The sequence below is a fragment of the Polypterus senegalus genome, chromosome 11 (genome assembly GCF_016835505.1).
Source record: "Polypterus senegalus isolate Bchr_013 chromosome 11, ASM1683550v1, whole genome shotgun sequence".
Taxonomy (NCBI): domain Eukaryota; kingdom Metazoa; phylum Chordata; class Cladistia; order Polypteriformes; family Polypteridae; genus Polypterus; species Polypterus senegalus.
Genome location: NC_053164.1, coordinates 160,685,861 through 160,710,614, shown reverse-complemented (window position 1 = coordinate 160,710,614; position 24,754 = coordinate 160,685,861). Strand labels below are relative to the sequence as shown.

Genomic DNA, 24,754 nt, shown 5'->3' with positions numbered 1-24,754 from the left:
TGTTCTACTGAAACCACTCACTCACATGCTTCAGTAACTGCAGCTCTACATGTTAGTAAATTCAATATAGTGTTTATAGTTTACTATCTGTTTTGATTCACCAAATATTGCACTGATTATTTTACATTAAACCATAAAATAGAGAGAAGCCATCAAACAAAGTATCAAATGGCTAAGGGTTGTATCCATTTGTCATATGATTACTCACAAATCACCGGGGACTAGAACCATGATCTAAAGCTTATGATGTGATATATCCTAGTGAAGCAAAAAAATGTGGCTACTGCATCCCCTGCAACGTTTTTGTTGTTCGTGTCTTTCTTATAAAAAAACTGATAGAGAAGGTGAAAAAAAAGAAAGGAGAAAAAAGAAGAACATTGACATCTGCTGAGTGTGAGAAAGAAGCCAAGTATGTGATAGAAAAGGAAAAATGACATGTCCTGCATCCGCTGCGCATCAGGCAATTGCGGCACAGCTACCTGCTGATACTTATGAACTATTGGGGTTGGATCCTTGATCTTGGGAGGACTGGAGGCTTCAATGTATGCTAGTATATAGGATAATATAGTGATTTAGTAGGCACCATTGCCTTCATCACAATGTACTATAGATCTTAAAAAAAAAAAGCTGTTTGGGTTTGAGGTTCACAATTATTTCTTAATTTAACTGCAGCTATTACAAGTTTAACAATCTATTAAAATGAGAAATGTATTTTCCAATATTTTAGACTTAAACAGGGCATTCAGCTAAGCACAAATAATCAATCCCTTGTCCCATTTCCTATGTCCCATGTTTATCATAATGCTACAATTTGAACTTTTCTAAGGTGCTACTTTCACCTGACAGTGAGTTACATAAATTATTCCCAATATCAGTTTAGAAAAAAATGATTCCTGAGTATAATATGAATGAGTTAAATTATTTTCATGTGCATTGTTGATCAACTACAGAAGGAAATTTGTAGTGCTCATCATTTGCTGTATGTATGAACACTCTAGAGAATCCCAAGCTATTTTGCATTCAGTCTGTTCCCACAGATGTTGCCAGATGCTGTTTTCAATAACAATCTCCCATTACTTCCTTTCCTAAGCCAATATTCCAATAAACGAGTGCTTTTAAAGTCTCCCTCAAGTATAGAAAAGTCAGTTACCAACTTGGTTGCATACCTTCCAGTAGACAGCCAGCTGTAGACTTCCATTGTAGCTGATAAGGATTTCTTCTAAAAAAATCTCTCCTAGGCAATCTAATTTATGTTTTTGTTTTTTTACTTGGAGATCCACAGGGAATACTCTGATTATCTGTACATTTCTCTTGTGAAAATATATGTAATGTGATCACTCAGCAATACATAGAAAAAACAATTTCACTGATGCTTTTCATGCTTTGAATTCTTTACTGTTTTCTAAGTCTTGGGTTTTCTACTGCTTGTCTTCTTTTAATTTTGTTTAATGTCTGAAGTGCTTGTTATTAGATTGGGTAAGTGTGTGGATAAAATAATCATGGAAAAATGTATACCACTCAAATTTATAGCAGACTTGCCATGAACTAATATTATCAGTAAGGAGCCAAAAGATACTGAAAGCCAGCAAAAACTTTAAAATATGCAATGATTTGAAAAAAATCGCTCACATTCTTTTTCATGTTGTATTAATTTTTTCTTGGATTATCATTTAGCCTAAAAAATAATTCATACATCATTTTGGGCATACCTTACCTAGAAAACCCATTTTTGACATTCATTTTTTGTATGGCAGCTGTGTTTGAAGCTTTTTATTTTTTTACATTTATTTTGACTCTTAACATTTTGTTCCTGCAATGGTCTCTGCTATTTTGATGGTTTCACTCCCACTACTATAGTAATGCATCCCATGATGCACCCAGACTGTGTGTCAGTGATGTCATCAGTGCGACTGTGTAAAGATGATTTTGCACAGTCCCAACTCATCCGTGTTTGGATAAACAAAAGCATATGGCTTACTTTTTCTTTCCTGGTTTAGACACTGTGCTCAAAATTAACACTTGATTTTGTTGGTTAGCATTTGTGGCTTTGACAACTGATTTTATTTCTGTTTTATATATATATATATATATATATATATATATATATATATATATATATATATATATATATATATATATATATATATATATATATATATTGTCACAGACGGCTGGGGTTCTTACCCGGCCGGGATACCTAAAAGGACTGGAAGGGGGCAAGAATAGCTTCCAGGCCATGAGGGGGCAACCGCCCTGAAATAGGAAAGGACCACGGGAGAAGAGAGAAAAGATAATAACTATTTGGGACCCCTTGGCAACCGGCAGAGGGCACCTTAAACCTCGTGGGACCTGGAAATAGTTACTTCTGCCACACTCTGCAACATGCCGGAGGAACCTTCCAGGGACGCCCGGAGTGCTACCGGTGCAAAGGGCAGCACTTCCGCCACACCAGGAAGTGCTGCCGGATGGACGTCATCAGCCACCTGGAGCACATCCGGGCAGGAATAAAAGGTGCCACCTTCCAGCAATTGGGGAGCTAGAGTCGGAGAGGGAGCAGGACGAAGCTCCCAGGAGGAGATTGGCGGCCAAGGACTGAGAGAAAGAAGGATTATTGGGTGATTATTGCTTTATGCATTGTGTGGTGTTTTGGACTGTGTTTATTTAATGAATAATAAAAGTGTGACTTTTATAAAGATGTGGTCTCCGACTGGTGGTGTCCAGGCAAGTCTCACAATGGTGCCCGAACAGGGACTTCCTGTCAGTTCCAAGATGGGGAACCCTTCAAATAAACTTTTTCTGAGCTGCCCAGTACCCCAGTCGACCTCACACACATCCTGCAGGGATGCGGTCCGCACACGCACCGCGGATATTCCGCGAATCACCCTGTGGCCATTGGAGAATCTCCAGAGTGCTGTCTTACACCCGAGGGGGCTGAGGAATGCCAGCCAAGGCAAAGGAGAAGGGGATTCCCCTGCGTTTGTCATCGCCAGAGGGACTGCAGTAGGCACACCTACTGACGGGTCCAGAGGAGATTGCCTGGAATCGCGTCACTGGTTGGGGTGTGCATATCTGGTCTGCGAAGCCAGGACGCCATCACTAGAGGATAGGGAGGATCCGCCACATCTCCAGCAGCCGAGGCAGAGGGACGGCAGTGAGAGTTGCAGTTCCCTCGGGAGAGGCAAGATGGCCGAAGAACGGAAGTTCCGCCCCATGACAGGCGAGGGATTGGACGATGTGTGTCGTGTTCCCATTGATGATTGGTTGAAGACGGGGCAGGCGAACGTCCATCCCGAGCAAGGGGAGGGTTCCGGTGGAACCCGGAAGAAAGCTCCAGAGTGCACAGCCGGTGAGTAGGACCGATTTAAAGTTAAGTCCTCCACTGGCTGATGCTGTATTTATACCTGCAGACCAATACCAGTCGAGGAGAATGCTTCGATTAATGGAAATGGTCAAGCAGGTAGAAAACGACCTTCGAGTCTGTATAGAAAAGCTGGAGGGGAAGGTGGTCGTGCCACGTCAGACCTTACGTCATGAGGAAGTGAGGTGTGACGCTGGAATCTTTGGCTGGAGGATTGTGGCGGTAGAGGTGAGTAAAACAGATACCATAAAAGAAAAGGGAGGCGTGAGCAAACCCGTTCCAGGATCATGTGGTTCCGGGGACTTAGTATCTGCATCTCCAACAGCAGAAACGAAGCGAGGTGCTGATCGCTTGGAAGGGATGGAGCCAAGACGCCGGTTGACAAGTGCCATGGGTCCTAGTGCTCTACCGCCGGAGCCAGTATCAGTCTCGCGTCATTCTGCAGGGGCGCAGATGGCAAGGGATTTTTTCCTTTCCCATAGGAAGACCCAAGCTGTCAGAAGGCCCTAGAGAAATAGGAAGAATCGATGGGGGAAAGCCGGTTCTTCCTACAAAGGGAGACGTGAGCCCGTGAGATTGCGGAGCGTGATACGTCATCCTCTGCGCGTGCAGAGGGAAGCTCCAAAGTCAGCAAGGGCGAACCCAGTATGTACCCTGATGAAGGGGAGTGGATCACAGTGGAGCGGGTGCCGAGGTTTCGCCGACCAGGGTGCTGGTCAAAGGGGGGAGTGTTGGCCCTCTGTCAGAAATAAAAACGCCAGACAGTGGCTTAAAGGCAACGACTCCGACCCGTGTCTATTTTTATTTTTATAGGACCAGGACCTGGGAGACGACAAGTTATGCCCGCTTCGGCTAAAGTGTACACTCGCGGGAATGGCCGTTACGAAGGACTGTTCTTCGCTGGCGATGGGGCAGTGTCACAGACGGCTGGGGTTCTTACCCGGACAGGATGCCTAAAAGGACTGGAAGGGGGCAAGAATAGCTTCCGGGCCACAAGGGGGCAACCGCCCTGGAAAAGGAAAGGACCACGGGAGAAGAGAGAAAAGATTATAACTCGTTGGGACCTGTGACTACCGGCAGAGGGCACCTTAAACCTTGTGGGACCTGGAAATAGTTACTTCCGCCACACTCTGCAAGATGTCCGAAAAACCTTCCAGGGACGCCCGGAGTGCTTCTGGTGTAAAGAGCAGCACTTCCACCACACCAGGAAGTGCTGCCGGATGGACATCATCAGCCACCAGGAGCACATCCGGGCGGGAATAAAACGTGCCACCTTCCAGCAATCGGGGAGCTAGAGTCGGGAGAGGGAGCAGGACGAAGCTCCCAGGAGGAGATTGGCGGCCAAGGACTGAGAGAAAGAAGGATTATTGGGTGGTTATTGCTTTATGCATTGTGTGATGTTTTAGACTGTGTTTATTTAATGAATAATAAACGTGTGACTTTTATAAAGATGTGGTCTCCGACTGGTGGTGTCCGGGCAAGTCTCACAATATATATATACTAATAAAAGGCAAAGCCCTCACTGACTGACTGACTCACTCACTCACTCACTGACTCATCACTAATTATCCAACTTACCATGTAGGTAGAAGGCTGAAATTTGGTAGGCTCATTCCTTACAACTTACTTACAAAAGTTGGACAGGTTTCGTTTCGAAATTCTACGCGTAACTGGAACCTATTTTCGTCCATATACTGTAATAGACTGCAGCTCGATGGCCATGGGAGGCGGAGTTGTGTCTCGAATCATCACGCCTCCGACGTAATTGAGTGCCTGCCCATATAAGGTAAATATTCGCGGTTCAAGGACTGTGCTTAGCATATTCATAAGTAAAAATATCTGAATCACAAACTGATGTTAATTATATTTTGTCCATGAATACTTATTAAATAATTCCAAATAGTCTGTCCGCTTCCTTTCATAGCTTTTCTGATGGTTGTGCTGCTTCCAGGCATGTATTTTCGTATTAAAGCATTTAACCAATCACATTTCAGCCATCATTTGTTGCCAGGCAGAGAGGCCTGCACAATCCATTACATTGAGAATCATGTTACGTTATTTTCAAAATGTTTCCTTTTCTTTTTCATTACTTCTTTAACACACTACTTCTCCACTGCGAAGCGCAGGAATTTTGCTAGTATACATATAAACATGGCAAGAACAGGAGTTTTACTAAACAGTCAGCATGGGTACAGTAGAGGGTTGTCATGTTTTACTAATATGCTGAAATTCTATGAGGAATAACAAAATAATATAATAAAAATACATATCAAAGTATGATAATATTTACCTTGAATTTCAGAAAGCATTTGATAAGACACCACATGAGAGGTTGGGTATCAAACTAATAGAAGTGGCAGTTCAGGGTGTTTGTAGATGGTTGCAAAATTGGTTCAGACACAGGAAGCAGAGGGTTATGGTCTCCAGGCTACAAAAAGGACATAGCAGTGAAAAAGTTCAAAGAAGAGCAACTAGGCTGATTCCAGGGCTACAGGAAAGAATTATGAGAGAAGAGTAAAAGAATTGAGCCTTTTCAGTTATAAGCAAATGAAGATTAAGAGGAGACATGACTGAAGTATTTAAAATTATGAAGGGAGTTAGTAGAATGGATCGACTGTTATTTTAAGATGACTTCATCACGAATACAGGGACAAAGTTGGAATCTTATTAAGGGCAAAATTTGCACTAACTTTGGGAAGTTTTTTCTTTACACAGAGAACCATAGACACATCTAATATGTTACAAAGTAGTGTGGTAGACAGTAGGACCTTAGGGACTTTCAAAACTAGACTTGATGGTATTTTAGAAGAATTAAGTGGATAGGACTGGCAAGCTTTCTTGAGCTGAATGGCCTGCTGTCATCTAGATTGTTCTAATGTTCTAATATTAACCATGTCACATTTCCAGAAGAAATCTGAGTGGAGATTTGTAGTGAAAGGGTTAGTGGTTCTAGTTAAAACAATTGTTGATTATTGTAACTAACCAAATTTATCATAAAATTATCGAAAATGCTGCCACATACTGGCAGTTGAAAACCTCAGACACATTGAAGCAGCACAACTTCTGACCTACTCAGCCCTGGAATATTTTAAATGCTATGCACTGAGACCTTTCACCCTCCAAACTTCTGCCAAGTCTGATAATACTTGAAGAAGATAACAATCGGAGCACCAAGAGCACCTCACTCAATAGCTGTGGTAATCGCTGTTAAGTTTCTGATGGGCTGCCCCGCTAGACTCTAACATTAATTGCATGTTAAATGATGCTTTAATACAAGCTAAGTATAGAAGTGTAAATCGTCCTATGATTGTTTTTTTGTTGTTGTTGAGGAAATTTTGCTGTTTTTATGGCTTTGCTGTGATTTGCAGTGGAATGACCTTTACATAGTGCATTTCCCAATTGTAGACAAAAGTTTCTAGTGTGCCACTATGATCTGTAAAGGTTATTCATACACATAATTTTATTTACAATGAGAATCTAAATCACAGGGTGAATATGACAGGGAGACATGGTGAGTGTTAAATAACGCTGATGTGCTATGTCTGGCCAAGGTTGTCAGGGACGGCAGCTATTTCAAGATTTCCCAGTCAAGCAACCTCTGCAGTAATCATGCTTGTCAGCAAGCCAAATGTGCCCATGTTTGGAGGCTGTATGTCCAAAGAAAAGGTATAAAAATCAGACAATTGCATGGAACTCCAGAGCTTATCGGATGGATGGAAGACATTGCGCCTGTCCATGCCTAAGGCAATGCTTTCCTACACCGTGTCAAAAAGTGGAAAAGTGCCAATAGCAGGAAATCCCAGCTGCATCATGCTTTGGTCAAGTATAGCTCTCCTTTAACTTGTATATCATTGTAAGTGTTAAACTAATATATGGGTTTATCAATTGTTTCAGTCTCTAATGTACAACTTCCTAGGGAGGGGCACCTGATAGATACACCAGCATTGAACTTCACCTAGAGCCATCAATAATTCAGAAATGTACGATATGGAAAAAAACAAAAGGTCAACTTACTAAACATTTTTGAAATAATTTTAGAATAATAGTCTACGGTTTTAAAAATTTCTGGAAAGCTTAAAATATGCAGTGGATTTTGAAAGCATTCAGATCCTTTACTCAGGACGTAGTCAAAGCACCTTTCACAGCAATTACAACCTGTATTCTTTTTGAATCTGATTTGACATGCTTTGCACCCCTCAATTTGGGCATTTTCTGCCATTCTCCTTTGTAGATCCTCTCAAGCTCAGTCAGGATGGATAGAGACCACTAGAGTACAGCTAATTTCTTGTCTCTCTAGAATTGTTTGATTGGGTCCAAGTCCAGACTACAGCCTGGCAACTCAAAGACATTCCTAGAGTTGTCCCAAGCCTTTCATATGTTGTCTTTTCTTCATGCTTAGGGTCATTTGGCCCAGTTTGAGGACCTTGAGTGCTCTGGAATAGCTCTTAGTGTATGTCATTTGCTTTGTTCAGGTTTCCCTAATCCCTGTCTAGTCTCACAGTCCCTACCTCTGGAAAACAACCCCACACCATAATGCTGCCAACACCATTCTTCACTGTTGGAATAGCATTGCAAAGGTGAAAAGCAATGTCTGTGTATTATTGTGGGTTTTGTAGGACTTACCAAGTGCAATACTAGTTTGGTCTGCTCTCACACCTTAAGATTAACACACATAGAGATACACATACAGATCCAATAAACAAAATGTCAGTTGAAAGCCCAAGTGTCTGTCACCCTGCAATATTTTACTTAGAACCCCTTCACATTCATACATAAATATCCAAATTTAGACAATGGTATTGCCTAGGTTCATCACACAGTATTTTATAGGTGTCTCTACTTAAGAACTTCCTATCACCAGTACTGACAAACGTCATGTTCCGCAGAAACTTTTTGCCTACTTCTGTCCCTCACTGTATACAAACAACAAACACACAGTGCTGATAAAGAAATGACTTTGTTCCCTTATAGCATTTCTTTTCCCTAAGGGATACTTTTACCTTTTTATTTATTTTCTGTTGTAAAACTTTCACTGTCACTTTGCAAGATCTACAATATCCTTTACAATGAAAGAATCTTGGATTAGTCATACTTAATTATGTTTACATAGAGCAATAATATAAGCTAACAGAGTCCAGTTTGGCAATTCACCCAGAAAAGAAGAAATGTCTTGGTGTTAAATAAATAAAAGGAAAATATGAATACATCCTGAATTATCAAAGATAGAAGTAAACACAGCTATTGAATGTTAAAATATTGAAGAAAATTATTTTTATAATGTTTCAGTGTGAAGTTAAGACCAATCTGTTTTTCCCTTTTCAAGTGAACCTAATACACTGTAATTCTGTTATAAATGCATGTTTTGTTAAAGCACCATATGAAAAGATAGCCGTATTGCTATGTTGCAGTATTCTTTCCTCTTTTTTTTTTAAGCTTGTTTGAAAGGTATGTTGCAGGCAACACAAATATACATGCATATGATTTTACATAGATTTTAAATCCATGTCTAATGTTTTCATTAAAATCTGTTTTTTGGTTTTGTCCTTTTTTATTCTTATTGAATAGAGAAAGGGAGTGACCTTCCTTGTTAAAAATATATATATCAGTGAATTTCTTTCACAATCTCATATAAATATGTTGCCATAATTGTAACTGTTACTGCCATTTTGAATACTTTTGTAAATGCTGCCATTTTGTTTCTTTAGATTCCCTTATTGCTAAAGAGGCTGCTGATCACATGACCTGCATCTGGTTGTGTGTGATGTTATCATTTTTTCAGTATAAAACATGTACTTCTGTTTTGCCTGTTTCCTAGTATTGGGATAATTCCTAAACTTTACTTCACTATTACTTTTGCTTTAAACTTTTTTTCAAGGCTTTTTGATTTTGTGGTGTTCTCCTGGACAAACATATTTTTGTTTTCTGCTTTGGTTTTGATGTCTGCTTATTTTGATTCTCTGGTAATAACTTTTGCAACATTTTTTTTTATAATTCTTTTGCTACTTTCCCTTTTGCCATCTACTTGTTTATTTATTACTGTCAGCTGTTGTTTATTACAAAATGGTGCAGTGCAGCCTTTTTTACTGTTCCATCTGGCAGCTTCACTCTTTTACTGTTTCAAAATGGTATACAACAGAATACTAGGATCATGCTATGAATGAACCCAAGATCAAAAGGGTTGTTTATTAAAGACTGAGCAACTGCAAAAGCAGTTTAGTAAAGGTAATCGTGCAGAAACTTGCTAATGAGTTCAGTTTTTCAGCAGTGACCTGCAGTAAAGATTGTTCCATAGCCAATACTTAAAGAAGTGCCTATTACTCAGTCAGAGCTCTTTAATGGTAAGCCAGTTGGCTGTAGGGTATTTCCTAACCATTCATAACCAATATAGGCTATTTTATGTTTCTACAAGCTAACAGTACAACCAAACTGAAATAATATCTCACATATAACTTCATTGTTAACTCAGCAACTTCTTCAGTGGGCTTCAGCTCCTATAAATAGCAGCCTTCCTTTTTGTTACAATTTGGAATATTTTTTGAAGAATTTAGGTCTATGTTTGATCAGCCTGAGTGCAAGGTAATTGCAACTAATTATTAACATGTTGACTGAAAAGGCAGACATGGCTTAATTTGCTTCTGAAGTCAACTCCATTATTCATTTTATTGTAATATTTTTTTGTGATTGTTACAGATACACACACAGAAAAAGAAATTTAAAACAAAATAAAAGTTAGCACATGTAACAAAAATTTGCTCCTAGGCTAACTACAAAATAATTTGTATGCTTCAGACAGGTTCATTCTTGCATGTTTGTTTAGAAATCAAAAACATTTGTCTCTAGTTATCTCAGTCAGCTATGTTTGAGTGCAATTGATGCTAGTATACTCAGTTAAATATAAATAATTCTCTGATGTATTTAACAATGTCCTGGAGAAGCCTCTATTATATAGCAAATGCTTCTAATTGGCATGGCTTGTTACATTTTGCAGAACTTTCAAGAAATATTCTTTTTACTATGGCTACTGGTATATCTAGTTTTTATGGATTTAAGTCTAAGCTTTTTAATGCTGTGCCCACCTCATCATTTATTTCCAGCTTATCAGAACATTTATTAAATCTTAAGAATAAGTGGTTCAGGAACACATGTTGATGACTGGAGCCTCAGCCAAACAATGCAGTATTACATTTTAAAGTGGGGCTGAAGATATGGCACTCTACAAGAGATATCCACTTGACGATCTCTTCTGTTAAACTGGGTCCACATTGCATTGGGTAGAATACGATTTTAAGATGAGTCAGGGGCTTTCTTATAAACTGACTTTCCCTGCTCAGTTTATGACCCATCCAATTTTTCATGCTTCCTGATTAAGACCTGTTCTCATAGCCCTATGTACCATATTTCCTCTTCACCTTCTTCAGCTAAAATTGATAGTAATCCTGAATGTGAAGTCCAGGAAATACTTTCTGTAGAAGAGGTAGTCAGGTTTATTACCTTCATCACTGGCAAGGGTTTGATGCTGAGCAAAGATTTTGTATCCTTGGCTGTGATGTTCATGCTCCTTGAATTGTAAAAGCTTTGTTTTGTTCAAGTTTTCATCTTTTTCTGGGAAAACCAGATGGACATATTCAGAACCTTCATCTTGGAAATAGTAAGGGCACTGCCATGCAACATGGATGAAACATCCATAGAAGCCCAAAAAATCTGTTGGTGGATATACTGTGGATAAAAGTGAAATATGTGATGAGCATAATAAACATACTGCACATTAAAATATTTTAATCTTTATCACAAACAAAGATTAATAATTGCAAGCAAATTCTAAAAAGTAGTGAATATATACAAATGTATTATTCCTCAGTATATTGGTTATTAAATGTTCCTTTTAGTGAAGTCGGCTTATCATCCTTCAGTTGTTTTCTACTTAAAGATAGCAGAACAAAGTCATGCTCTGGTGAATAAATCTGTCATGCTTGTTACTCATAATCCCAAAATACACATTCATAGTCAGCACTATTTAATTGGCTCTTACAAATACTGTAAATTAAATATTTAGAATAAGTCAATCATCAGAATGAAATATATGAACATGGCTGCATTTAGACAATGAATACAATGAGTTGTTTTGAGATGCTGCTTTTCATGTGTAAATAGTTTACTAAGGCAAATGGCATTTTTTCAACAATTCTTTTTTCACTATTACTTAGATGAAAAATCACGGAAATGGATTTGTCCGAATACACGCACCATGGCATGTTCTGAGTAGGGAAGCAGAATTCCTGAAAATTAAAGTGCCAACAAAAAAGGTATGATCACATTTTCTTTTTCAAATGTACATTGATGTTTGTTTGTTTCAAGATAGTTTCCTTAAAGTCCCAAATATTTATTCATTTTTGACTTATCCCTGTTATAAAGGCAGGACTATTGTGTTTTTAAATGCAGTTCTTAGCCTGGAAAGCTTATTTTCAGGTTGTTTGTTTCACTCCTGGCTATGCATAACCTTTGAATTAGCAAACATATAGTTTAAACTAAACTAAAGAATTTTAAAATGAGAAACTTTTAATGTGTTACTAGATTGATAAACATCTTGGCACATTTCTAAAAACCTAAAAAATATATAATTCACTGAAGTTTACATTTGTCTGTATTATGTTTAAAAAAACACACAAAAAAACAAAAAATAAACAAATTTGGTCTGGTTTGAGCAGGAATTTGGTATGGATTTCCATAACAATATAATCTCTGAGATAACCTATAACAATGTAAAATCCATATGTATTATTTTTGCTATATGCATTAGAGATGCACTCTGCCAAGAACTGAACTTCATTCCCAGGTAATATTGTTGTGTAGTTTTTGATCTTGGTATTGCACCCATAGATGTAACAATAGCAACATACAATTCACAGCAAAATATACAATATATGCCTAATTCCAGCTTTTTATATACTGTACAAGAGCAGTACATGATACCCTTAATATTGAAAATGCATAAAACAGTATAACAGTAATTAGAGTTGCATTCATGCTGTATACTGCTGTATATATATTTAAAACTAATTGAGTTGAATTATAAAATGTGATTGACTAGTGACTAAGCCAAAAACAATTATGGGCTGAGAGGTTCTTGATGTGTATGACCAGGAACAATTCTATGATGATAGTAGTTAAAAGATAAAGTTACATCATGGTAACTTTGGTAACTCATGGTAACACTTGATGGTATCTTTGCTTTTCAGTCTTCTTCCTTTTTTGTCAATGGTGTAATTTCTCATGCTCCACTGTTTCCCTTTGTACATGTTTTTTGTATTGTTTGTAATTTTTCTACAACCACGTGCCCCAAAACCATTTGTTTAGGCTCTTTGGGTATTACCTTTTTAAAGGGTCTGTTGCTAAAGTTTATTGGCTGTGGTATTAGCTTCTAGAAGTGCTCTTTGGCTGTCTTATGTGCTTCTCTTTATTGTAAATTTGTTGTTCCCTTGACCATTTAAGTTGTTTATTTGACTTTGGTTTCTGTTTTCTTTGATTTCTGAATTTTGTGGATTTGGATTTGACTTTGTCTTTAGTTTGATTAAACTTTTGCTTTGTAATCTTTTGGTAATCTTTTTGATTTTTTGTATTTGTTTTGTTTCATTGAACTTTTGGAGTTTTGATATTTGTGTTGAAATTTTTGATGTTACATTTGTGGAATTTATTTTTGGCTTTAGAACAACTTCTTTATGAAATTGAATAAGTTAAATATTTAAAACTTGGGCAAGATGTTTTTATGGTGTTCCCTGTTTGGGATTTAATCATAACTCCTAGGTGAGTGTAGTCTTTGATTTTATATTGCATACTCACAATATTGCCTTACTTGGCTTTCAATAACTTCTCTATAAAACTGTATAAGCAATGGGACACATTAAACTTTTTTTTTTAGACAAAAACATATGCCCTTGAGATTTTGTAATAAAAGAAGTTTTTTATTCTAGTTCAGTCTGTGAGCAATAGGTATGCTAAGAAATGTAAATAATTCCACCATATTGACTACAACACCATTTATAAACAGTGGTGTAATAGGTTGGAGGAAATACCTTAAATCCACAACCATTTCTGTCATTTAAAGAAGAGGAAGGGCTATATTAATGAAATTCGACCAACTGGTGTCATTGGCAAACTATTCAATCACTGTTCAAAAGATGCACCATTGGAGAAGGCACAAATACACCTCTGAGAGGATCCTCTGCTCAACTTCAGGGGCTCTTACTGATATCGGCCCAGCTTCATGGAATAAACCTAATTTCCTAGAAAGTCATAGCCTAAGTTCATGTTAAGGAATTTGCTATGGATATGCTCTGGTATTTTCAATATTATTACTTTATTATTATTTTAAACAATGAACTAAAATCTACTAATTAGATCATGTCTTGCTACAAAATGTACAGTCCAGCCATGCTTATTTCATCTTTAACTAAGCTGTTGACATGGCAAGCAAACTGAAATGGATCAAGGAGAAAATCTGCTATAGACTTGCGATACTGAAGATTTAAACTTTCAAATCCTTTCATTATTGTTAAGGTTAGTGTCACTGAGCTATAACTATTAAACACAACATGTCTTGCTTTTTGGCAGAAGGATAATTTTGGATACTCACGAATGAACCAAAGTCTCATGACAAATTTCTGTAAAGAGACAAGCTAACTTTTTCCTATAGTGCTTTATTGTGGAGGGAGAGACATGTGGGCCTGTAGTTTTACAGTGGTTTTAAGTTTGGAAGACCAAATATACTCAGTGCTTAGTGATGTGGGTGTTACATAACATATAACAAAGATTCCAGGTGGTGTATGGCCATTAGTATGAAATGATTTATGTGGCTGAGGTGTCTGTCTCAAATGTCTAGTAGAAATGGTTGATTAATCAGGGGGATATATATTTGTATCTGGCAGGCATCAGCGGGAAATATAGTCTTTTAACTTGTCCTTACTGCATATCTGAATTTGGCATCCTTAGCTGCCCTTTTTTTTTTGTTCAGAGGAAGGTGAGATGTCCAGTAATAAAAAATTCTCAAGTAATTTGAGTTCAGTTTCAATCTCATCATTACAATTACTGTTGTAATTATTTTCTAATTTGCCAATAAAAGATATCTGCCCCTCTTTCTAAAATAGAAGTAAATATTATATTCACCCAGATCTTACTGATTTATTATAAGATTAGCAAAATACCTGCACTTCGCAGCGGAGAAGTAGTGTGTTAACGTAACATGATTGTCAAAGTAATTGTTTTGTCACTGTTGTGAGTGATGAGTGTTGCTGTCATATATATATATATATATATATATATATATATATATATATATATATATATATATACATATACACATATACAGAAAAATATATACACACACACATATATACATATATACACATACATCCACATATATATACATATACATACATATCTACATATATACATATACACACACACATATATATATATATACATATATATATATATACATATATACTGTATATATATATATATACATACACTCTTTGGGGTGCAAACAACTGTTGCAGGGGGTGCCAGAATCCATCAAGGAAGAAAAATGAAAAACATTATTTGTACAAAATCTTAATTTATTTATCCATTCCTAAATAATTAAATGGGCAGGCTATTTCGTATCAGTGCAATATGCTGCTTGTTAAAACTGATGACTCCCGCTCTTACGTGCAAGTCTGCATGGATATTATGAACTATCGTATCTGTTCAAGTTCTATTTAAATTTTGAATAGAAGGAATTTTTATTTAGTCGACAGAAATGTTTTTGGTAGGAACGTAAGTTAAATGTAGGCATCATTGCATACATTTTTCTTCACCATAGAAATGTAAAGAGTAAATTCGCCTTACATTCCAACCAAAGATATTTGTGTCGACTAAATAGAACTTGAAAAGATATAATTTTTCGAATGTGATCGCGCAATTCAGATCGAGTTGACGCGCACTACATCCAGCACGCTTGCTATTGTGGTTTCGCCTGCGTGCCTCAATAAGTCACCCTCCCCTCGCTCTTACTTTTTTTCCTTTCATCTAATGATTACACTGAGTATGGCTTTACCAAAACAATCATTGATGGCAAATAAAGCATCTATTATTCATAAAGCTTCAATTGGTGATCTGCGTTAACCGCATATTTTTTCATACGTCTCAAACCAAGGGGATTCGAGGGTAAAATGAATCAGGAAGCGCTAATATATATGTATGTGTGTGTATATATATGTATGTATATATATATTGAAATAGTTTTACTGTGAAATAATGCAAAGAATACGCAACACGTGTTTCGTCCTAATTTTGGGGTCATCTTGCGTACATACTCAGTGCACCCCCTCTCGGGAATCGAACCTCGGCGCTAGAGGCAAAGCCTCTTCCTTTGCGCCACGGCGTGTGGTTTGTCTATTTGAGAGTATGTACAATAGATCGCGGTATATATACTGTATATATATATATATATATATATATATATATATATATATATATATATATATATATATATATATATATATATACCAGCAGAGAAGTAGTGTGTTAAAGAAGTTATGAAAAAGAAAAGGGAACATTTTAAAAATAACGTAACATGATTGTCAATATACAGTAATTGTTTTGTGAGTGTTATGAGTGTTGCTGTCATCAAGGATTTGATTATCATTATTTCTTTCAATCAGGTTCGTATTTGTAGGATGTGTTGTGTTCAAGTTACATTCCGTGTTTGTGAATCGTTGTAAAGATAACAGGTTTCATTCATCATTTAGTTTCTTACTGCATCAATAAACAGCTCGTCTTCCTCTTTATCTGAGACGTGACACACTGCATGCACGGGTTTTTTTTTACACTGTCTTCCTTTAGCGGGACATTGACTTTTTCCACCGTGTGCTTTGTTTCCGCAGTAGTTGCACTTTTCAATATGCTTGTGTCAGACGCTTAATATTTTTTTTCTGCCTTCTCAATTGTGTAATTCGGTTTTTGTTCAGCACTCTTTGGAACTGTTGCTTTTTGTCTGTGCACTGCGTCAGTTCACATGAGCCACTCGGTGTACATGCATCGAAGGTTCCCAGCTGTGCTGGTGCCATCTCGTGCAATGTCCACGGTTGTATTTAATGTTAGCTAAGACCCGGCACTTAAAAGTTTCTCTCGCAGTTTCGCTGAGTTTGTGCCAAACACCACCCTGACCATCTCATCTTCGTCTGCATAAGCACAGTCCTTCACCCGTGAATATTTAGCGGCAGTGTTTCTATTGGATTGCCGCTGATGGATGACCATATATGGGCAGGCACTAAATTACGTGGGAAGCGTAACTCCGCCTCCCACAGCCATCGAGCAGACGTCTTTTATAGTATATGGACGAAAAAATAGGTTCCAGTTATGACCATTACACGTAGAATTCCGAAATGAAACCTGCCCAACTTTTGTAAGTAAGCTGTAAGGAATGAGCCTGCCAAATTTCAGCCTTCTACCTACATGGGAAGTTGGGGAATTAGTGATGAGTCAGTGAGTGAGTGAGTCAGTCAGTGAGTGAGTGAGGGCTTTGCCTTTTATTAGTATAGATCAAAATAGTTATGACCCGAGAGAAGTTCAGCTAGTACAGCATACCAGTCTTTCTTTGCAGATATGAAGTCCTCAATATACTGTACATGCCAAGTGATTATAGATTGTTCTGTATACCAACATATTTCATGAAGCTAGTGCCATATTGCATCCATTAATTGTCTGTTTTCAATATATAAACATTTGAAGGGATTTTTTTTATTATTATTAATTTTATTACAATCCATACAAATCAATCAATTGAAATCAAAAATTAATCAAAAAGAAAATTTGAGTTAAGAACAAATCGATCCGCACCCCTGAGAGAGAGAGCAAGCCAAACAGCGTGAAATTTAAGACCTGTAAACATACCTAAATTAATAAATTCTCTGTGCTTTATGAGCTTATTTTAAAATATTACTCATTAGATCCTGCCATGTTTTGAAAAAAGTCTGTACAGATCCTCTAACTGAGTATTTGATTTTTTCCAATTTCAAATAGTATAACGCATAAGTTTCCCACTGACTTAAAAAAGCCCTGGAAACATTTTGGAGAGTTTTAGTCGAGACAGATGTGCTCGATATTTAATTTTGAGTTGTATAATTGTATGCTTTGCGCATATGGAGCTTGAGTGAATTCTCTGCATTGCTACTTTCCACTTCTTTTCTGATATATTAATTAAGAGATCTTTTTCCCAGTGTCCTCGTGGATCTTGTGGACGAAGGTTTCAGACCAGACAGCAGGTGCGGTTATAAAGCAGCTTTATTTTTCAGAGTCACGGTGAGAAGAGTTTCAGAAAAGCAGACAATCAAATATACATGACAGCGTCAGGGCTCTTCTGAACCCCGTCTGTTGGGTGGGGTCCAGTTTTATACCCCTAGAATGCGTGATTTAATATCATTATAAAATGCAACAGTCAACACATTTATTATACACAATCCTTGAGCCCCTTCAACGCCCCTTATGCAACTTGATTTCTTGGCTCCTTTTGTTATGGCGTTCAGATGTAAGCTAAGGGAAAACGTGATAAGGCAGACTCATGTGTGGAATGCTCAGACCTTGAGTCCTTTGCACAAACATTTTTCTGTTTGCTAAAACAAAGCATGCTGTTACTTGGTTTCATAAAGCTTACTTCTCAGACATGAATTAGTACAAGGAAACGAAGAGAACATTCGTCTTCCACAATCTTTGAAAGGGAGGGATTGTAAAATGATTTTATATATTGTAGAGATGGTGTCTAAGTCCTTGAGATTGAGCAATATTTTTTCCAGCATGGATGTGGATGCAAGATGAGAAAAATCTGGAAGGTTCTGTTTAACAAAGTTCCTGATTTGAAGATAGTGAAAGAAATGTGTAGCTGGAATGTTAAACTTGGAATGTAATTATTCATAGGATGCAAAGACGTTGTCTATATAAAGATCTCTAAGCAAGTTAATTCCAAATTTTTTTCAGATATTAAAAACTGCATATGTTTGCGAAGGTTGAAAGAGGTGGTTCTTTTGCAGGGGTGCCACAGATAGAAGCTTCTCCGTCTTAAAATGCTTTCTACATTGGTTCCAGATTCTAAGTGAATGGAGTACTGCAGGATTTTACTTCTATTGTGGACCAAGCCTGTGTATGTTCTTCTGTTTGTGTCCAGGTTCTTATCGCCTGTATATTTGCTGCCCAGTAATAAAACTGGAAGTTAGGTAGAGCCATGCCGCCTTCTGCCTTTTTTCTTTGTAGGGTCGCTCTTTGGCTGTGCGGATGTTTTGAATTGCAAATAAATGAGGTTATTGTTGAATCTAATTGCTTAAAGAATGATTTATTAATGTATATTGCAATGTTTTGAAATAAAAAAAGGAGCTTAGGAAGAATATTCATCTTAACAGTGTTAATTCTTCCAGCTATTGTGAGATGAAGGTTTGACCATCTATATAAGACTTGCTTGATTTTTTCCATGCAGACGGCAAAATTTTGTTGATAAAGAGCTTGATGTTTACCCCTAGGTATTTAAACTGTTCTGCAATGATAAAAGGTAGGGTATCTAATCTAATATTATTTGCTTGAGAATTCACTGGAAAGAGCACACTTTTATTCAGATTAATTCTGAGACATTCTGAAGGGAATTTTGATATGATTCTCTCAGAGTACCTTCATTGTGAAAGATGCAAGGGTAACATGTGAAAGGCTACTGGGTCTTTACTTTTGGGATGTCTGTAGGATTACTCTAAAAGTACTACTTTGATAATAGTAAAGAATATCAGGTTACTTTTTCTGCCAAGAAGCCTCAAAGTTGACTGAAAGCAAAACCCAGGTTGTTTCTTTATCATCTGTTGCATATCAACCAGGAGTAGAATTTAATTAAGTTTGTTCAGGAACAGTAGCCACATGAGGTTTACTCTTGAATTCAGGTATTACCTAAAGATCTTGCCAGACACCCATCATTCATTTGGACTTATTGCTATGAATAACTCTTTATATTACACTCCCACAAAACTGATTCACTGAATTTCAAATTATATACAAGACAAAAAAATATGTGATTAATTAACATAATTAAGCGTAAGAAGAAATTAACTATCACTTTAACAAATGAGTAACTCAACTGGAAGAATCCTAGCTTACCTCTGTTAATTCAGTGGGTAACTGATGTTATATACTATTTGAAATTGGATAAAATTGGATAAAATCTAATTCTCTCTTAGAGGATCTGCTCAAAATTTTTTTAAAACCTGGCAGGATCTAATCAATAATATTTTACAGTAAGCACTTATGTTGGGAAGAAAGAGTCCTTTCCTTCTATACTACTGTCAAAAGTTTTTCTCTTTCTCATGGATGGAGGTTTAATTGAATTTAGTTTAAGTTTGACTTGATTGTATGGAATGTTACATGTTTAAAAAAATTCAATAAGAGTTAAAAAAAGCAATACAGATTAAACAATCAGTAAAACTTAATGACAGAACCTGAAAAGCACAAGAGAAAAATACACAATAAAATAAATTACCATCCAGTAAACTAAATTTTAAAGACAACAGAAATCCATCACTGAATAACCTACTAAATTAAAACAATTCTAAGAGTGTTGAATATTCAAAAGGGAAATCCTACAAAAATCAAAATCTTAGATGTAAGCAGTTACCCACTGCAAATAAAGACATTATCATTGAAGATATAAGGTTGCAGCAGTTTTTGCATTGCAAACACGTGGAAGGCCCGATCTTAAGGAGAAGCCAAAAAAAGAAATTAGCAATTAGGGCAGACAAACAAAAAGAAAATCAAAGGAAGACAAGGAATTTAGAAAGGCTGTAACTAAAAAATGACAGAATTTTATAAGAACTTTATACTTACTCGTAAACATACTTCCAGTTCAGATGACATTCCATGGCTGATTCTGGTTTCTGTGCTTTCAGGGCAGAGACATCTTATGTCTTTTGTTCTGGCACCTGCTGAATTGCCTTCTGATAAAGAAACACCACATTCTCTTTAGATGTACTCTAGTTTTTTGTTTGAATACTTATGGTCATATAGTAATTGTCTGTGTCTGGAAACTTTGATTTAAGAGTAAAAGAGTACTCTTAATTTTTTAATTTCTCTCTTATATGTTGCAAGTTCCATTATTTGAATTCTGTTATGCTTTATATTTAATAAGTCATATACCTATACTGTCAAATTAAGGAGTTTTAGAATTATTTGTTAAATGACCACCGTGCTGGCGCCTTGTCCAGGGTTTGTTTCCTGCCTTACGCCCTGTGTTGGCTGGGATTGGCTCCAGCGGACCCCCGTGACCCTGTAGTTAGAATATAGCGGGTTGGATAATGGATGGATGGATGGCCACCGTATCACTACATGATGTATCATTTTAGGATGGTTAAGGACTAAAGAAGTTCACTCCACTAAAATGGCTGGACACTGTTTCAAAATGGAAAGTAAGTTTCTAGATTACGTTAAAAAAAAAAGTGAATGGAAGAGTAGGTGGATAAGCTACAAGAGAATAAGCTCTGAAACATTATGTCTTAATGGTAAGGCAAATTTCATTGACTTCCTAATTGGAATTGTTAAATAAAGGGAGGTCTGAAACTTAGAAGTTTACCTTGTTGGAAGGATCAATGTGTCATAGTGGACAAAACAAAATGTGACACTTGATTAGCAAGTACTGCTTCTATTGTTGCAATGCACAGTTTACAATTCAAGTGACAAGGGTTCAATTTTTATTCCTGGATGCTGTTGGTTGCACATTCTCCCTATATCATGTTTACCCAGCAGTGCTCTTTTGATTTCAAGTTAAAGTGCAGGCAATGTTTTTAGCATATCTGTGAGTACTGCTACACTGTACTTGTGGCTCTTTGAATTTGCAATTAAGGACTCACCTTTTGTTCAAATGTTATTGTACCATACTGCTGACGTTGCTGTGTCTTGAACACATGAGAAGAAAAAAATGGGCATCTCAGCTAGTGGCTTGTTCATGATCACAGGGATTAATTGTGCTGTGCAATATTATGTATCTCATTTTTAATTGCCTCTGTCCCTAAACCAACCAGAAATTAAATGGGAAATGTAATTGAAGTCTGACCCATTTAAAGGTGTTGATTTTGATTGTGAAGCAACTGTTTGGTGAAAGAAGCACGATTAAAAACATGATAAAAATCTCACACTACTCAGTTGATCTCTGTGGTGATGGTGGCAGGACAGATTTTACTTTCAACTAGTTTCATGTGCTTGACCAAGCAACTGCCACCTATGACTCAAAAGTGGCTGCGACACACTAGTTTAGGTGTATGTGTCTGAATTTTTGCAAGCAAAGGCATTGTCCTCGGCCATTTTTTTTCTCCCTAAATAATAAAAACCATCATTTAAAAACTGCATTTTGTGTTTACTTGTGTTATATTTGACTAATGGTTAAATGTGTTTGATGATCAGAAACATTTTGTGTGACAAACATGCAAAAGAATAAGAAATCAGGAAGGGGGCAAATAGTTTTTCACACCACTGTATGTACTTGGTATATTCCACATGCGAAATGCAAGGAAAAAGAAGCAACAACAGCAATAAATAAATAAATAAATAAATAAATAAGAATGCACTGAACATCTGTGGGGCAACTTTAACAGAAGGCAGGAGAAGATGTGCAGCACAAAAACCCCAATCTATTGTACAAAATGTACTTTTTCTGTTTCTAGGGGTAAAACAGAAATTGTTTCAAGGACTGACATGAAGAATAATTTTCAAAGTTAAAGTTTGGATAAGTACATTATTATACTACATAGTTACAAATTGTTTACGTTGTTGCTTCAGAGAGATGTATAGTGTGCATGTGTTGGTGTTTATACTTATATTTTTTTTCTAAAAAATTTGTTTAGGTGCAATAGACTAAATGTTTCCAGAAAGGCACTTGATGTTTCCAAAAAGAGGAACACCAATGTGACATAATCCACTGAATGGCTAACTCCCCAGCCTCACATATTAGAACATTAGAACAATCTAGACGAGAACATGCCATTCAGCCCGACAAAGCTCTCCAGTCCTATCCACTTGTTTCCTCCAAGAAAAGATCAAGTCGAGTTTTGAAAGTCCCTAACGTTTTAGTGTCTACCACACTACTTGGTAGCTTATTCCAAGTGTCTATCGTTCTTTGTGTAAAGAAAAACTTACTAATGTTTGTGCGAAATTTACCCTTAACAAGTTTCCAACTGTGTCCCCGTGTTCTTGATGAGCTCATTTTAAAATAACAGTCTCGATCCACTGTACTAATTCCCTTCATAATTTTAAACACTTCAATCATGTCACCTCTTAATCTTCTTTTGCTTAAACTGTAAAGGCTCCGCTCTTTTAATCTTTCCTCATAATTCAACTCCTGTAGACCTGGAATCAGCCTAGTCGCTCTTCTCTGGACCTTTTTTAGTGCTGCTATGTCCTTTTTGTAGCCTGAAGACCAAAACTGCACACAGTACTCAAGATGAGGCCTCACCAGTGCATTATAAAGGTTGGGCATAACCTCCTTGGACTTGTACTCCACAGATCGTGCTATATAACCTAACATTCTGTTAGCCTTCTTAATGGCTTCTGAACACTGTTGGGAAGTTGATAGCTTGGAGTCCACTATGACTCCTAAATCCTTCTCATAAGGTGTACTCTCAATTTTCCGACCGACCATTGTGTATTCAAACCTAATATTTTTACTTCCTATGTGTAATACTTTACATTTACTGACATTAAATTTCATCTGCCACAAATCTGCCCAAGCCTGTATGCTATACAAGTCCTTCTGTAATGATATAACGGATTCCAAATTATCTGCTAATCCACCTATCTTGGTATCATCTGCAAACTTAACCAGCTTGTTACTTATATTCCTATCTAAATCATTTATATATATTAAAAATAGCAGCGGCCCTAGCACTGACACCTGTGGAACACCACTCTTAACATCGGCCAGTTCTGATGAGGTTCCTCGCACCATCACCCTCTGCTTCCTGTGTTTGAGCCAATTCTGCACCCATCTAAAAACATCACCCTGAACTCCCACTTCTTTTAATTTGATGCCCAACCTCTCATGTGGCACCTTATCAAATGCTTTCTGAAAGTGCAGATAAATAATATCATAAGCTCCACTTTGATCGCATCTTTTTGTTGCCTGCTCATAGAATTCCAACATGTTAGTAAAACACGACCTCCCTCTTCTGAACCCATGCTGACTGTTCAGAATAACTCCTGTCCTTGTCATGTGTTGCTCAATCTTATCCTTAATAATTCCTTCCATTAATTTTCCTGTGATGCTTGTTAAGCTTACTGGCCTATAGTTGCTTGGGTCTGCCCTGTCACCCTTTTTATATAATGGGATGATATTTGCCATTTTCCGGTCCTTTGGAATCTCTCCAGTGCACAGTGACTTCCTAAAAGTATGTGTGAAGGGTTTATATATGTACTCACTAGCCTCCTTAAGAACACGAGGATAAATATTATCTGGGCCTAGCGCGACACCTTGTGCCAAACAGTATAACTTTGCAATGCTTTGGTATATGACATCTGAACTTGGTACATGGATAGTGGACAGATTAGGAGGGATTATTGTGGAGGGATTTCCACAATTTTTTAGTGTAGCCATTGATCTTTTTGTCCACTTCTTCAGTCACTATGTTAGCAGTCACATACGTGTAGGAAACAGCCTGTGTTGGTAAAACCAAACGTTGAATTTGCTGTGGAGTTGTGGCACATCAGTCTTATTCAGCCACTTTACTTTGCTGTTCCACAGCTCTGACAGATTATATCTAATCTAACCAATTAGCCACACATTAACTTAATTCTCCTCTGTTAACTGAAATCTTTCACATTGGATTGGGCCTCTGAATTTATTGGTCAATCTGTCTTTCGTTACCACAATATATCTTGACTTTTTCGGATTGAACTTCACTCTTGCTCCCTAAAGGCCCTGTCACTTTTTCAGTGATTTTCTGCCACAGACTTCATTTACATAATGGTTAGTGAGAGGGAGTCGTGTAGTCTTATATACCCAGTGAATTAGTCCAACTATTCTGTAACTTTCCCTAACAAAATCAAGCAGATTTCAATTTGTCTTAAGTTGTAGGAGTAGGATATGTGTGTCTGAGAGTTCAGAATCAATTAAGTATAGTTGTAAATATAATGCATATAATTCAGCTATGATGAATAAGGAAAGTGGGTGTTTTGGACCCTGCAAACAGAAGATCTGTCTAATGTATCGTGTGTTATATACTATGACAGAATCGAAAAAAGGCAGAGATTAGGATGAACTTGCTGTACCTGGAAAGCATTAGTACAGCAATAGCTTGTCAGGCAGCACACTGTGGGTTGTCTGAAAAAAGAGTGAACTTGGCAATATGT

The 24,754-nt window shown here is 37.1% G+C and overlaps 1 protein-coding gene across 1 annotated transcript in view; it reads left to right on the top strand.

Annotated features, from left to right (window-relative positions):
- ano2b (anoctamin 2b) overlaps positions 1 to 24,754 on the top strand; it is a 361,358-nt gene that overhangs the window by 48,267 nt on the left and 288,337 nt on the right. The window contains exon 4 of the mRNA XM_039769975.1: positions 11,563 to 11,661. Within this exon, the coding sequence (XP_039625909.1) occupies positions 11,563 to 11,661 (99 nt within the window). The remainder of the gene's footprint in view (positions 1 to 11,562; positions 11,662 to 24,754) is intronic.